Source organism: Littorina saxatilis, unplaced genomic scaffold (genome assembly GCF_037325665.1).
Source record: "Littorina saxatilis isolate snail1 unplaced genomic scaffold, US_GU_Lsax_2.0 scaffold_823, whole genome shotgun sequence".
In the NCBI taxonomy this organism is placed as follows: domain Eukaryota; kingdom Metazoa; phylum Mollusca; class Gastropoda; order Littorinimorpha; family Littorinidae; genus Littorina; species Littorina saxatilis.
The window spans coordinates 10,001-26,994 of record NW_027127735.1 but is presented as its reverse complement, the minus strand read 5'-3'; the positions used below and the strand labels follow the sequence as shown (position 1 = coordinate 26,994).

Below are 16,994 nucleotides of genomic sequence, written 5' to 3'. Positions count from 1 at the left end.
GTTTTTCGTCTCATCCGAAAGACTAGCACTTGAACCCACCACCTAGGTTAGGAAAGGGGGGAGAAAATAGCGGCCTGACCCAGAGTCGAACACGCAACCTCTCGATTCCGAGCGCAAGTGCGTTACCACTCGGCCACCCAGTCCATATTTGTCTCAGTAGCGTTCACGGAATACCCATGCAGCCGGACTATTCCCAAGTTATTGCGAAATTACGCATGTCTCCTTCATGACATTGAACTGTGTAATACACTAACAGCTGAGTGGTCCCGCTTATCAACATTTCCATTACTGCGTTTGAATTGTATGCAGTAAGGGTCATTGCTATTCGACTGTACACGTGTACTCTTCCCGGCGTCTATACCCGCTTTCAAACTGATTGGTGTGTCACGCTGTCTCTTCGGCGACACGAATTTTCTACATTGGGGTAGCGTCAAACATTCATGGTCACATGCGCGACGTGTCACCCAAGGTTTAGTCAAACTTGGATTTCGAAAGGGCACGAAAATAGGTCACTGCCACGCACGCCGTGCCATGCGGCGCCGGATACTCTATTCGTTCAGTTCCAGACTCATTGTCTGATTCTGAGACTTTTCAATTATGTCATACCCCTTATTCATGGAAGCTGATTTCAGCAGCTGACTGATTTGCCATCCGAGTCACTGAGTGATGAAGCGAAACTGCCCGGCGTTGCTATTTTTGCCTAGCAACCGGACGCTGGCTTGAGGAGAGAGGCTGTCAAATCACTGTGTACAATGAACACCAAAAATGAAATGTAGCAATATCCTCAATCGCTAAGGAGACGATTATTTCGTTGTTCGAAGAAAGTAAATGGTTTGAAAATTGTGTGCTCATTTTTCATTCACGTTTACTTGCAATTCAGACGTTTCTGCGTTGTTTTGACGACCAGGTTATCTGCCAGATGCGTTATTTTATGACAATTTTTTTGCAGCAGTCACACACAGTATGGGTGGCTTGTGCAGACGGTGACTCGCAAAAGGCAGGCAAGGACAGCAGCTCATAACTGGGGGAAACCGCTTTACTGAGCATGTGCGGGCTTTATCCAATCAGAGCCAAGACGGCGCCACGCGTGCAGTCGTCCTCTCGCGTTGGCTGTTGCTAAATTTGGAATACACGGTGATCTCATCGCCGCTCTCAGCTGCTTTGCTGCGCAGGTCAGCGAAGTAAACAGTTCATTCATGCCAGCCGCGAAAGACGGACGTGTGTGAGAGTGTTGAGGGTGAGAAAGTGATAGAAAAGAAGGCCAAAAAAAGGTAAAAAACCTTGAGTGATCCGTCGGTATTTGTCGCGGTTTGTGATTGCTTGAGTGATCGTCGTTTGTTCGGATGTAAATTCAGAACTCTACTCGCCTTGACTACACTGAAGCCATTTGGATTATACCGTGGATTGTCTCTCTCCAATGTTTCTCTCACGTCCTTCGATGTGACCTACATAAATATTGAGTTCCCCGAGCAGTGTTGCTTGCTTGCTACAAGTGGTCGGAGGGTGCATCGGTTGTAACAACCACTGACGGCATCAAAACAACTTGTATGATATAGAGAAAAAATCGACAAGCTTCATCACTTTGCATCTCATTGCCGATCATCGTTCCTGCTACAGGTGGTGAGAGATCAGAGCCTGTCAGTGACTGTGAGCCTTCCCCTTCAGGAAAGCTTGAGTATGTTTGATGGTGCAGCTTCTTCGGGCCTATGATTCTCCTCCCGGCCCCCTCCTCCCCCCACCCTCATCTTCATCCCCTCCATCGTCATCATCACCACCATCCTCCTCCGTGCGTTGAGCTGGCTCAGGCGGAGGTCCTCGCCGCTGTCTCATCGCCCAGCTGCAGCAGTGTGATGCCTGAGTCCGGAGACATCGAGATCCTCGCTCCCCAGCGGATCCACCTGGCTTCGCGGAGACGATTTGACCTTAAGCTGGACCTGGCTTCGGCCCTGTCCGGCAGAGAACGAGGCGAGAAGAAGCCTCGGCTGGACCTCATCAACGCTTCCCCAGCCTCCATCCTGTCGTCCAAGCTCTCCGAATCCGTCTCCTGCGGGAGTTGTATGGGTCACAGGTCTGCGGATGCCTCCCCCATCGAGCCTCACGAGGCTGTGCTGGAGCGAGCATCCGCTGCCTCCGTCCTCTCCTCCTCCTCCTCCCAACAGACTCTGCAGAACAACTGCAGGTTCCGCACTATCACCCAAGAACTGAACGGCCATGGGCAGTACTGTGGTGAGCTGACGCCTCCTTCTTCTCCTTCTATGACGGTCAGAGCCATCTCCACCAGCGAGCTGGCCGCCAAGCTCAGCAAGGCTCGTCCCGTCTTGGTGATCGACTGTCGCCCGTTTCTCTGCTACAACTCCCGACACGTCCAGGGAGCGCTGAACATCAGCTGCACTGATCGTTTCAACCGCAAGCGTCTGCAGCAAGGCAAGATCAAGGTGATGGACCTTCTGCCCTCCAACCTGCGCAAGCGTCACGTCACGCGTGACGTCGTTCTGTATGACGACAAGAGTCTCGGGAGCCACGTGGTGGATGGCGACAGCGCCCTGCACATCGTGCTCACCCGTCTGCACAAGGACGGCCAGCAGCCTGCTGTACTGCAAGGTAAGAGTGAGAGGAGGGTGTGAGAGTATGGTAGAGAGAGAGAGAGGAGGGGGGCGGGGGTAACTCTTTATTTGCGAGGGTAATGGTTGGAGCAAAAATAGTTTCGGTTTTGCAACCAGAGAGAGAGAGACTTTGGGTGTGTGTGTGCGTGTGTGTGTGTGTGTGTGCACTAAATTCGTATTCACACTTTTCTGTTGCATGGTGTCACATCAGTATTTCCATCGCTCTTGTCCTCTCTCGTCATATTTGGCGCATACTAATTACTATACTCATCTAGGAATATTTGTATGTGTCACACCCTGTGTCATTCTTTTCTCTGGCAATACATGTACATGACATTGTATGAATAACAAAATTAGTACGTACAGTTACATGATATTGCATTCTCTCTCTCTTTCTCTCTCTCGCTCTCTCTCTCTCTCTCTCTCTCTCTCTCTCTCTCTCTCTCTCTCTCTCTCTCTCTCTCTCTCTCTCTCTCTTTCAGTTCCACCCAACCCCACTCCCGAATTTTAATTTGACATCCTCTTGCCCAAATACTTCCCATAACATTTCATTATGATTGTTTGTAATGTTGCTAATCTTGACCCGGATCGGACCGTCAGCCCGTACGGCGATTCCTCAACCAGTTTCATTTCATCAGTCACAGACTATGACGGCATGTCTCATACCCGTCACTTGCGGATCATGGCTTTGTCACACGTTGCCACTTTTAAAATTAAACCACAATGACGTGAAGGCCAAATTTAAATTAGTACAAAGGATACTAGCTATAGGTCGCACGCGGGGCTGAACTGAACAGCCCCAACCATCCTTGAGATGAGATACTAAGAAAGCAATCGCCACCGCCATTCCGTCAGTATGAGTCAGAGTCTAACTCCACTCATGTTGTGTCCAGCTGGGCTTACGTGAGGTCGTCTATAGTGGTCGAGCTGTCTGACCACTGATTTTTCCCACAGGGAGTCCTTTCCACAAAGTGTTAATTCGCGGGTCCATTACTACAGTCACAACATGACCGGCTTGAAACAGGCAATTTAGTTCGGCTGTTGATGATTATCTGGCCCCCAGTTTCAGTCTCCCCCATCTGTTGAATCTTCGTGTGGGGTAACTCATTGTTTCCGAACCTGTCATAAAACTGATGCCACTTTTGATGTGATACTATTATTCGCACTGCTTTTGAGAATGCGTTTGCAGTGGTTGTGTAAGACTATGTAGGTCTTCCCGTCTGTTTGGATCCTTGTGAGGTCATTCATCGTTTGGAAACCTGTCATAAACTACGTTGTCTCTCTGTGCACTGCTTTTTAAAGTACGTGCTTGCAATGGTTGTGTATGATTATGTGGGTCTTCCATCTGTTGAATCTTTGTGTAGGGGGATTCCTTGTTGTAAAATTGTCACAAACGACCACAGCCTTTTGGCTTTTGATTCAAGGATGCATTATAATATACAATGGTTCTTGGTTACCAGTAATGCCACTACCAGTGTGTGTCTCCCAATCTTTGTGTGTGCAAAGGCTTTTTTTAAGCGAAAACGAAAGGCAATATTGAGATTAAACAAAACAAAAAATCGCAAAATGTTGGTGCAGTAATTTTATGCTGAACAATTGTACAATTACAAATTACGAGAATGCTTTGGAAACGTGTAGATCTCTCTCTCTCTCTCTCTCTCTCTCTCTCTCTCTCTCTCTCTCTCTCTCTCTCTCTCTCTCTCTCTCTCTCTCTCTCTCTCTCTCTCTCTCTCAGTTAAATTATATTAATTAATTAAAAAATACATTGCACAATAATAAAGTAACACACAATAACACACACACACACACACACACACACACACACACACACACACACACACACTACATCACTTGCAGAGCTCTGCACTCAAACCCTCTGCTTTCTCTTTTTTCCTTCGCCGCACCGACTGCTCCCTCTGTCAACGCTTCGTAGCCCAGATGTTTGTCCAGATGCGTGACTCAGCCTTTGGCAAAAAAAATAAATAAACACAGACAATGCAACGCAAGCTGGCTCCCCAAGCTGCATAAAATCAAGGTCTTAGCTGATATAAATCTTGAGCGATAAAACGCATTCGCGAACATTCGTCATGTGTGCTTGCTGTAGTCTGTGTTGTAACGTGACCCACGCCGCTACAGCATAGCCCTGCTGCTGTTGAAAAAACTGCCAAGGTTGCGTTTATTGATCGATCTTCGCGCATGCACAGTGGAAATTCATGAGTCAGCGCCTGTAATATCCCGAGGATTGAGGTCAACTCTCTCTCTCTCTCTCTCTCTCTCTCTCTCTCTCTCTCTCTCTCTCTCTCTCTCACTCACTCACTCACTCACACAGTGTGTTCGTATAAATTTGAGTTGCAGTGACCTTGTTGACTGCAAGCGCAATTAAGGGTGGCAAGAACAGTATCTCTGTCTCTCTCTTTTTTCCTTTTGCTCTATTTTTGTGCCGTGTCCCAATTTTCGGTCACCGAGATCGCGGCGAATGAGGAAAACTTTTCTCCATTCTGCAGCTGTAAAATGCCAGCCGTGACCGGTTTTTTTGTTGATTAAAATACCCTCCGGTTAAAACTGGCGGCCGGTTTAACAAATAAATTGCTGCAATAAGTTCTACTTCAAGACTAAGTAAAAGAGTTTCCATAAAAATGTCTAAAGAACATCAGCCTTCCTGGAGCAATAGCAGATTTTTCTCTTGTTGTTGCCGTTGTTCGACTAGTAGTGCCTGCTAAAAAAGAAAGTGGAAAGTGTTTTGCTGTGAGAACTGCTTTTGCTTGGAGCAGTGCAGATGTCAGGCTTATCTCTGTGGGATAAAGTAAAGCGTGGCATTTTGGGCCTAAGGCCAAAAAAAAAAATAGGTCTGTTTACGGTAACCCGACCGACCCTAGTTTTTTCGCGCGACCCTAGACTTTTTTTGGGCATTTGGGGGGAAAAAAAAATCTTGGGTTTTTTTTGCAAAATAACGTAAAAATATGGTTTTTTGGAAAAATAAAAAATAAAAAATCCCGACCTACCGACCCTATTTTTTGGGCCTATGTTACCGTAAACAGACCTATTTTTTTTGGCCTAATCAGTATGACATGGCCTTGTGTCTGTTCTTTTTCTGTTCCAGTGTTAATTGCTATAGCTAGGAAATGTGCAGTATTTTAGTTGGATCACGATTGAGGTTGTTGACTTTGAAGTGTTTCTTTGACACGTATACAAATGTGCAACTGAAGTACAATAGCCAACAAGGACACATCAAGGGCTACTTAAGAATTAACTATGTTGCATTGTGTGTGCTGTGACAATTCCATCAAACTGCAAAACACACACACAATGGTATAACAACAATGTTTCAATCACTTTGATTAGCTCAAGCTGTTTGATTAATCATCAGAGAATGACGCCTAACTCTCGTTTAATTTGTAACTGGAATTGTAACGCTTTGAAACTGAAGCTGCAAAGGTATAGTAATGGCTTATCCTAATCAATGTGTCCTTCTTTAGATATTAAATCTTGTTTATGCTTTATAATTATCTACGTCTTCCTTACGTTAAAACCAAAGCCATTTTTCGTACTACAGACACTCTAAAACTCAGACATTCCATCAAGGTCGGTCGGTCGGTGGCGAAATCTGGAATGCGTTGCTGAGCAAGTTGGGTGACATTTTCTCTATTTTTTTGTCTTTCTCGGTGACAGACAATTAGTTGGCACACTCCAGCTTGAGTCACGACCTTGCTACGTACGTTACCTACGTCACTACTAAATTACTCTAACGGGTCTGTGCGGTGGGGGTAGACGACTGAGCGCTATGCTATGCCAGTCTGAGACCTAGACTGAGAGCTATGCAGTGATGGAATGACATGTGTTGTTCATTGCCAACACTTGCTGACGGAAAAGGCCGCGGCATACAAATGATTAGGTAGACAGTGCATGCATTGTTTTCAGTGCAGCTAACGGTAGTTGCTAGTGCACTGTGCGCATTGTGCTCACAGCTTCTGTTGTTGTAACGCAACTGGTTTCGTTGCAGCCGGTTTTGACTGTTAAAAGCTTTATATTAGTGCAGAGAACGTACTGCAGTGAAAGAATGAGGTTTGGGGAGAGGGGAGGCCGGGGGCCTAATGTTTTACACGTTTGTTTTTGTTGTTTGTTTTGGGTCTAGCCCGATTTGTTGCATGGCTGTGTGTTTACTTTCTTGTTCTTGGCTTTATTATTTTTTTTTTACATCTAATTCCTGATTAATGACACTTGCTGTACATCATGCTATATTCGTAATTTCTTGAACACAACTTCTTTTTCTGCACAGTACCTGTTCTCCCCATTTTATTTTTGTAGTTTATGAAGTTCAAGACTCAAGACAAGACAAGTTAAGACAAGAACCGAAGTAGTCCTCCTTTCACAAAGTCTCGCAGTAACACCCACACATTGTTATCAGTATCATCAACAACCAGTCTCCCTTAGCAACCAAAACCAAATAAGTTTGACGCTTTTAACTAAGTACACTACGTTAACAGCCTCGAACCGAACAAAAACTTTCTAATCACCCCTCACACCTTGCGCTTTCGGTACGGTCGCTTACGGTAAGCAAGTTTCCATGACACACAAAAACAACATACTTTCTCCCACCGCAAGGTAAGCCTACATAGAGGCAGCTAGTAGTGGAACTTGTAAGTTGGGAGGCGGAACAGGGAAAAGGGGAAGGAAGAAATTGGTGGGATGTTTGTGTCATTAGTCGAGTAGCGTTACTATTTGCTCGAGCAGACCTACAGAATGCTGTCTCTCTCGAACCGAAATGGTGATGACGTCGAGTGTCAACAAACCAGAAACGGTAGTAACAGTTTTGTTAGGCTACTCAGTGAGTGAGTGGGTAGGCTAAGACATAAGTACTTTGTGCAATGCAGTGACTTCCCGCATGAACGCGCTTCAGACGATCCGGCTTTCGCTCTGATGATTCATACTGTTTAAGAGTTAATAGTTGGTAGTCTTTATCAAGCGTCATTGAATTGAAACTGTACTTGAACAAGGCGTAGGGGCTTTTAGTTTTACTTCCTGGAATGCAGAGTATCGGGAGTCGGCTACTCAGTTTCACATGCACTCATGTTCTCTTTTTATCTTGGCTTGTGACTTGCACTTGAATCACTCGGTTATTGAAATTCCGCTTGAAACTTTGCGGGAGCACTGCAGCTAATTGAAGTTTTAAACAGGACGTCGAGTGACACTCGAAAACATTGGGGCCGCATGCGCAATAATTTATTCGAATAAAAGACGTCAGTTCGAGGAAAATCACGGAATTGTCAATAGGGTGAAGGTACTTGATGATTTATCCACCAGACTACGTCAGTGGTAGGGGGAAAGATTGGCGAAAACCTAAGAGCATTTGCATTTTACAAATGAATAACATCAAAAATCAACAGGCGGTTTACAGACGCGTTAACACCTTGGTTACGTCACCGAAACACATACTCCAGTACCCAGCAGAAACAACAACTGAGGGTCAGTTGCTAAGTTGTAAAAAAAAAAATCAACAGTTTACAAACACAAGAGCTGATCAAATTTAAAACCACCCTTTTTGTTGCATCACCGTTACACGAAGAAAAGGTGACATTCAAGCAAAAAGACACCACTGCACTTATTCGCAAAAGCCAATGCGAGAGCCATGCATAGAAAAGCGCGATTCTAGTTCACACACACAGCGAACGCACAACGTTGCTAGGTGTTTAGTCACAGGCGCGTGCAGAAATAGGTCAATGACCCAGATGGACCCAGCGATGACTCATGCTCCGCCAATAGGGAGAACTCAGCACGTGGCGACCGAACGGTACGCTGTATAGTGATGAACCTTGTAGATCTATACTTTAAATGTTCTGCGGCTGTACATCAGCTGCCGTTGGCTCGAGCTTGACACTTCTCTGTGTCTCTTCTGCGACTCGCAGGCTTGGAATTCTTGGAGCAGAGGACAACAACAGTCTGTTGTCTCATTCCGAGTTCGCTGGCCTGTCTCGGCACAGCACATGCGTAGTAACTGTTGTCGCCAGTAATGTCGATGTCAGCATTGATGGATCGAGTGTGCTTACGTCACGTTCATTTACTTGCCGTCTGGCACTGCAGGTCTGGGAAGGGGATTTTCTGTGAAATGAGGTTGAAGATGAAACGCGATGATGACAACACATTTTTTTTTTGGGGGGGGGGGTTGCCATGTCTTTAATCCGATGGAGAAATGATACCACTGCCCGCCCCGGTGCCTCCATGAAATACTCTTTGCCGGCCTATCTACTTCTAGTCGTAGATATATTTTAAATATTGTGCGATTTTTACAACGTTTGGTGAAAAAAAACATTCAATCTCTCTCTACGATATATTATTAGCTCCCCTCACCCTCCACACTTGCAGCTGATATACATTCAATCTCTCTCTACGATATATTAGCTCCCCTCACCCTCCACACTTGCAGCTGATATATACATTCAATCTCTCTCTACGATATATTATTAGCTCCCCTCACCCTCCACACTTGCAGCTGATATACATTCAATCTCTCTCTACTATATATTAGCTCCCCTCACCCTCCACACTTGCAGCTGATATACATTCATTTCCTTCTTAGTAAGATCCTGTAAGCTGATTTCTTCTGTTCCTGAGTACATTTTATGTCAGCTGAGTTTACAGACAAAACAGGATTGATTCTCTATATATATCAGCAGCCATCCCTCCTCCCTCTCTGTACCACTCTTCGAGTTATCGAACGTTGTGCCCCGAAAATTGGAAACGCATCATTTTTCCATTAGGCAAACTGTAATTCTCACTATTTGCGTATGTTGTTCTGGGGCGGGGATGTAGCTCAGTCGGTAGCGCGCTGGATTTGTATCCAGTTGGCCGCTGTCAGCGTGAGTTCGTCCCCACGTTCGGCGAGAGATTTGTGTGCAGACTGGCCTCGGTGTCCGAACACCCCCGTGTGTACACACAAGCACAAGACCAAGTGCGCACGAAAAAGATCCTGTAATCCATGTCAGAGTTCGGTGGGTTATAGAAACTCGAAAATACCCAGCATGCTTCCTCCGAAAACGGCGTATGGCTGCCTAAATGGCGGGGTAAAAAACGGTCATACACGTAAAATTCCACTCGTGCAAATAACACGAGTGTACGTGGGAGTTTCAGCCCACGAACGCAGAAGAAGAAGAAAAAGTATGTTGTTCGTGCACTTTCTTTTCGCCAGCTTTATAGCATTGATTGTTTTCTATTTTGGTCTAGATTTCTGTGTTGTTGGGCTGCTTTCGCTGCATGCAGACTGGTAAATTACTATTGGGCTAAATTTGGTTCGGGTGACCTTTACGAACTGAAAGTGAAACCGATGTTTTGGGATAGGACAGAGCCAAACTGATTACATTCGTGTACCGGTGTTATGGTCACACGAGGAAAGTTGGTTAATTCTAGCGCATAACGACGAGCTGTGTCGATTTTTTTTCTATTCTCTTCTTTTCCTCTACCTTTTTACTTTCCTCTGTGTTTTATTTCTCCAGTATTTTACTCTTTATTTCATTCCATATTACTGTTTCTTTCTTTCTCTCTCTGTTTCTTACATCTTCTATTTCGCCTTCCAATTGCATTTTCTCGTCCCCTGTAGAAAACAAACTATTCAAGCATACACGATGTTAATTCTACCTCCAATGACCCAACTGAACGAACTGGAAACAAATCTGACCGGCACTCCTACGGTCATTCCTCCCGCCTGCGGTCAGCCTCTCCCGGCAGAAACGACTTATACTTTTTCCACAGTCTTTTCTTTCTTCTGTTCTTTATCTTGTTTCCTATTCGGTCGCTGACATAACCCAGCGGCAAGTTAGGGAGAAGCAGCACTGGCGATCATGAATGACTGGGTTTCTCTTGTGTGGGCTATCTCATTCTAAGGATGGTCAGCCCTGTGGGAATTTTTGCCGGCCTTCGATGCCTCATGTCTTAGATCATTCATTCCCCTTACGAATTAATGCCTGATAAGTTAGTGTTTCATGTAGTATTAGTGGGCATTCATGTAGCGAGGGGTCCTGGGAGCATGGATGGATTCATGTTAATATTTTCCCACGCTTATTTTTTTTTCTTCTTCTCGTCTTTCTTTTCCTTGACGCCAGGCTGAGTCAGTGTTTGTACGACGCTTTGACCGATTTCTATTCTTCTCCTGTATTTTTGTGATTGTTTTGTGTTTTTGTGTTTTTTACATTATTATTATTATTATTATTATTATTATTATTATGTTCTGTTCAATTTCTGTTTCTTATTATTCTTTTTTTTCCTTTCTTTCTTTCGACTGGTGTGTAAAGCAACAAGGCTGACAAGTAAAAAGACGAACAAATGAATTAATAACTCAAATTAAAATATAGAATATAACAACGAAGAATGGAAAATCAGCAACGGCAACAGCAACAAGGACAACTGAGAGTTGTTCTCCTTTTGAATGTAATACTTTTTCGGAAAACATTATTTCTTATCAATTTAACGTAATTATACATGGCAGAAGACCGGCGCCTTGTCGAGTTAATTAAAGGGCACCAGAATCGAGATATTTCCTCCGCTTTCTGTTCTTGTCATTTAAAATTGATTTTTAATCGTTATTGACAAGCATAGCATCCGGAAGCGAACACGTCTGAAAAGGATGACATTAGATTTTAATTGTTTGTCTTCATTGTTCTTTTTCTTATAACTTTTAATGAATATTAATATTTTGAAAACGTGTTTGTTTTATTTTTTAATCTTTTTCATGGAATGATCTCCTGCAGTGAAAGACACTGTTTCATTCGAGGTTTGACACTGTTTACCGTCAAAGTCATCAAGTGTCTCTAAAAATAACTTCAGCTTTCTCGTAGGCTCTTACTTCTTTATGAATAAACTTTTAAAAAAAAAGTGTTTGTTCAATAAAAAAAAGAGAGTTTAATTTGATAAATAATACTTTGAATTCTTCAAAAAATTAATTTTAAACAAGTTGTATGGAATAAAAGCTTAAAATGTAATCGGAGATCGTGATCACGCCCCCCCCCCCCCCTTCCCCCTTCTCCCTTAAATGGCCTCTCCCCTCTCCCTACCGACCCCTCCCCCCCCCCCCTCACTTAATCTCTCCTTCCCCCTTCCTTTCCTTTCGTTTTGCTATGTATTATGATTCACTAGCATAGAATGCCCTGTGTCGTATTCCGACTGTGGTGACCTCACAGAGTTATAACTGCTACAAACCGAAGGAATGTGGCTCTGTGTTCTGTGGCCCCTTTGTTTTAGTGAAAGCTTACCACACTTTTAGTTTTACTATACTCTGTGAGTCTGTTTCTGTGTGTATGTCTCAGCGGTGGAATTTTTAAGGAAACGCCTATTTTCCGTACTTTGTTGGAAATCCGCTGGTTTGTGACTGATGTTTGTGGATGTAAAGCAAAATGGATGGTTTCTTGTTATTAATCATGAAATAGTACATTGTTTTTGTCGTTCTGGGGAGAATTCCTGACCCGTGACTAATGAATTAGACAAGGAAGTATGTGTGTTGATAATGAGCGTTACTCGGTGATGATATGAAAGTGATTTTCTTTGCCTTTTTCGGGTAAAATATGCCTTTTTTTGAGGGTAAAATATGCCTTGTTTTGAGGGTAAAATATGCCTTGTTTTTAAGGGTAAAATATATGCCTTGTTTTATTCAAAACTGCGTTTGTTCTTTTATTTTTAATACACGGTATAATATTGTTGCGTTCATTCGTTTTGTAGCATAACAATTAAAACCATCGTCAAGCATCACCGCACATTGTAATTTTGAGTCATTTTAAACCCAGCACTTCATGTTACAACAGGACTGCACGCTGAAAATTTAGTCTCTGATTCCGTGATCAGTATAACATCCCTCTTTAACGCTCACCGGTATACCATTCAAAGCCTTCGTGATTCAGAATCACATTTCGGTAGCAGGCCGCGGAATTCCCAAAACGTTGAAACAGGCTAGGTTTAAAGTAATTCTCAAAATATGTCCCCTCCTATCCTCCAAAGTTTGGCCTGCGCAGCTTACCAGTTTGATATCCAACCCCAAAACTTTTCCATTGGGCATATTGTATTCGTTTACAATAAGATTCAAGGTCGGGTTTTGTACTGGGAAGCGCTTGAAATTGAACTCCTTTGTGAAACCGGATTTCATTATTCTTCGCAGTGAAAGAGTGAAGCAATGCGCATTGTAGAGTTAAAAAGCGGACCTAGAAATGTTCCGCTGGGGCTTAATCGCGTATATATATACATACATTTAAAGTTCCTGTCCATTCTTGACTGATTCGTTGTGGGTTTATATTTTGCTCATAGAAATGAGCGTAGAAACCGAAGGCTTACCTGTTGGTATTAAAAGACAACACAATGTTATGATTAATTCATTTTTGATGTCATACAATTATTGTGTATGAAGAAGCCGTGACAAAAATCAATTACCCAACCTTACCTTCATAAATATAATAAATATACGTGGGTGGGAGATCGACCAGCGTATCGGTTCTTATGCAGTGCAGTTGGTGTCACACCACGCACCCATGCATGACGACTGTGAAAGGCTAACTCAGAATGTGAAAGACAACTTGGACGAGACCGTACACAAAGAAGGATACTGACTACCGGCCTTAGTAGTACCACCGCCCCCCCCCCCCCCCTTCAGTACGTTTAAAAATATAAACCAGCCCGACTCACCCCCCCTCCCCAAAAGTGTTCCACAGCAAAACGCATGCATTGACGCTAGCCTGTGCACTCTTCCCACTTCAATGCGTTTGTAATACTGATAGGAAGTGGTTCATGCATTACTGTTAGCCCACTAGGATCGCTCCTTTTTTTACAACGTGAATCAGCGGCGTGCGTGAGTGTGTTTATCTATAGAGAGAAAGGTGATAGTGAGTAAGAGGCGTATGTAAACTGAGGCGTCATGTTTGGCTGATTTCATTACACAGTATCTTCTAAACCGTTCATACTCACATGTGGGCGAGTGGGACTTTGGAAAAAAAAAACAACGCCGCCCAGTTTTATGTGGGTGCATTTCATTTACTTTGAAAGTACGTCAGTGTAATTTTACTTGACCGAATTCGCGGCATGTTTCGAATGAAATACACCATGCCAGAGAGAAAAATACACAGGAAAAGTGCCCTCTACAAAAGAGCTGAACGTACGTCATATCAGTACTGTAGAAACAGACACAAGTATTTTTTAACCATGAACAGGTCTTGTGCAATCCAACGCTAGCTATAGCGTTAGTAATCTCAATTTTCATTTATAGACCTATGCAGTGCCAATGACGATCTTCACCTATCTTGAAAGGTCAATCAAGTCAGATTTATGTCCAGAAATTGTGCAACACTGCTATATGATATATAATTTTATATTTATGTCGACCCGTCTCAGGATGTGTCCTAAGCACCACCCGGATAAACAGATACATTTATATCTATTCATAGTACGTGTTTACAACGAGAATAGCAACACGCTCAATAAAGAAAGAATGGGTGAAAAACTGTTGATACGGATGTGGTCTGGTGAACTTTCATGTATTGCAGAGAAATAGACTGTGGTCTACATTTAAATACATGTCTATGTTTAAAATGGCGAAGGATCAAAATAACTAAGAAGTATTTGTGATCGTTGTTTTGATCACTTGTTCCCAAAATGGTTGCAGCGTTTGTGATTCCTTTCCTTATTATGAATTCGAAGTGTTGGCCTGACGTGACGTGTGGTCACGTGACGTGTGTTTACCGCAGACAAGGAGGAAACAACTTGAAATTGACAGAAAAAAGATAATGCACGCACGTGACAGCAAATATTACCGAGCCATTTATACAGTTGACTGTCTCTCTTTTTGTCTGTCTGTCTTTACCCAGTGAAATGTGTGTGTTGGGGGGGGGGGGGGAGGAGGGGAGGGGATGGGTCGCGTTTCTGTGTGTGTGGCGGTTATGAAGAGAGACACAGAGGAAGGTATTTCATTATTATCACTCCTCCTCATCATCATCATCATCATCATCATCATCATCATCATCATCATCCTCCTCTTCCTCAGCATCTCTCAGTCCCAACCAAAGCAATCCAGGGCCGCAATCCAACATTGTCACTTACCTCCCTTGTTTTGTCTCTGTCCTTGCAGGGGGCATGAAGCAGTTTGAAGCGGAATATCCAGAGCTGTGCTGGAGTTCCAGACCACAGCTAGAGGTGCCGGGTCGTCTACTCTGCAGTCCTACCAATGACACAATAGAACCGGAGATCGAAACTGCCACCGCCTCTCAAATTCTACCTTTTCTCTACCTCGGTAAGTTTAGTCTCTGTGAAATGTTACGGTTTAGAAAGAACGACAATAAGGGATGATCGTTTAGTATTGTATTGTGGTGCGATCCGTGTTTTACTCTGCGTGAGTGTACTTTTTGTGTGTAAGGTTGGTATTTAAATACATTTTTGTAGTACAAAAGGGACGGTGGTTGAAATATGGTAATTGGGGTATTTGTTGCTTGCAGTTGTTTTCATGTGCATAAGTACGTACAACTATAGTTTGTATTTTTTATTTCTTATTTTACATCGTCATTATAATCTTTGTTAGTCTGTGTGTTGAAAAATGAACTTAACTCAATATTACGCCATGTTTGCACAGGTAACGAACGTGACGCAGCAGACCTGGAGCGGTTACGACGTCACAACATCACTTACGTTCTCAACGTCACAGCGCACGTGCCACAGCACTGGCAAGCACACGGCATTCGGTACAAGCGAATCCCGGCCTCCGACAGCGCGCAACAGAACCTCAAACAGTATTTTGAAGAAGCACTAGAATTTATCGGTAAGTGTCTTTTTACTTTACAGTTTTGGATTTGTTGCTGTTTTAGCGGTTTGTTTGTTTAGTGTAGTTTTGTTGTGTGTGTTCGTTTTGGCTGTCCGTGTATGTCTTGATCCCCCTTCCCCCCCTCTCTCTCTCTCTCTCTCTCTCTCTCTCTCTCTCTCTCTCTCTCTCTCTCTCTTCTCTCCTCCTCTCTCTTTCTCTCTCTCTTCTCTCTCTCTCTCTCTCCTCTCTCTCTCTCTCTCTCTCTCTCTCTCTCTCTCTCTCTCTCTCTCTCTCTCTCTCTCTCTCTCTCTCTCTCTCTCTTTTATTTTCATTTTGTTGGATGCGACTTGGAGACAAAAATAGCCCAGACGAGTCGAGAAATCAAATGCAGGAGAAAAAGTGTTTATATAGATAGTGCATGCGTTTAATGTGTGTACCTGAATCGTCTGCTGGTGGGGAAAAAGATCGTGATAGGTGTTTCCATTTCTGTGTGTAAGGCAGCCACCATGTCGAGTTCAGGCTGGCTCCTATCGAGATAAGAGCGTTTATACCCACTTGCTGTGGAGTCTGATAGTCCTTAAAATAACCTGGGCTAAAATTGCATGACTGTGTAAACAAAGTGGTGCGAATTGGGTGTGTGTTTAAACAAAAAATTCAAATGCCTTTTTTTTTTCTTTTTTTTTTTTTTGGTTTAGTATTATTGAAATCTCGAGTTGGTACCTTTCTTTAACCTTTTGTATCGTATTTTGTTGGGGTTTGTGAAGATTTTAAGTTGCGAACCTCGTAATCGTCCGTATTCTACATGTATAACATACAAGTCGATTTTTTTAGGGGGGGGGGGAGGGGGAGGGGGGGATCCAACACGCTCAAGAGCACAGTGACAGGTGAAAATCATTAGAGATTCTGACGTGATGGCACAGAAAACCACTGAAAAAAATTGATTTACATACTGTGCAATTAGAAGCTACTTTTCATAGAAAAAACAATGACCACAAATAAATGTAGTTATTGTTCAATTAGAAGCTACTCTGTGTAATGAAGTTAGCATCCAAAAGGCGAGTCGTGAACATGCAAGAGCATACCAATTAGGCCTTTGATATGCGGCGCTGCGGGATTTTGACCGAGGTGCAAAACAAACGATCAATCTTTTTTCTCTTATTTGAATATCAATGGTGCTCGCTTCTGTCAAATCAGGCGTGCAACCAGCCGTTACCAGCAGTGGTGCGAAACACTTTATGTTTTTTTTCTGTTCCCTCCAAGACTAGCAGAGGGAGGGGGGGTGAAGAGAGATACGTGGGGGGGGGGGGGGGTGATGAGACAGAAGCGTAGAGAGCGGGTCATGTCTGAACGTTAAAGCCAGAGAGAGAGAGAGAGAGAAAGAGAGAGAGAGAGAGAGAGAGAGAGAGAGAGAGAGAGATGCTAGGCGAATATGAGACTGATTAAGATAGAAATTAGAAAGGGGGGGGGGGGGGGATTAAAACAAACGAAACAGTAGCCGAACCGCCGAGCTGTTAACTTGAAAACTAACAAGAAAAGAGAGAGAGAGAGAGAGAGAGAGAAAGAGAGAGAGAGAGAGAGAGAGAGAGAGAGAGAGAGAGAGAGAGATGCTAGGCGAATATGAGACTGATTAAGAT

General features: G+C 43.6%; 1 protein-coding gene across 1 annotated transcript in view; it reads left to right on the top strand.

The window, feature by feature from the left end:
* The first annotated feature begins 495 nt into the window (after positions 1-495).
* The window catches only part of LOC138956094 (dual specificity protein phosphatase 10-like), a 26,414-nt gene continuing 9,915 nt past the window's right edge, over positions 496-16,994 (top strand). Inside the window, exons 1-3 of the mRNA XM_070327557.1 lie at positions 496-2,601; positions 14,695-14,856; positions 15,193-15,378. Of these exons, the coding sequence (XP_070183658.1) occupies positions 1,707-2,601; positions 14,695-14,856; positions 15,193-15,378 (1,243 nt within the window). The 5' untranslated portion in view covers positions 496-1,706. The remainder of the gene's footprint in view (positions 2,602-14,694; positions 14,857-15,192; positions 15,379-16,994) is intronic.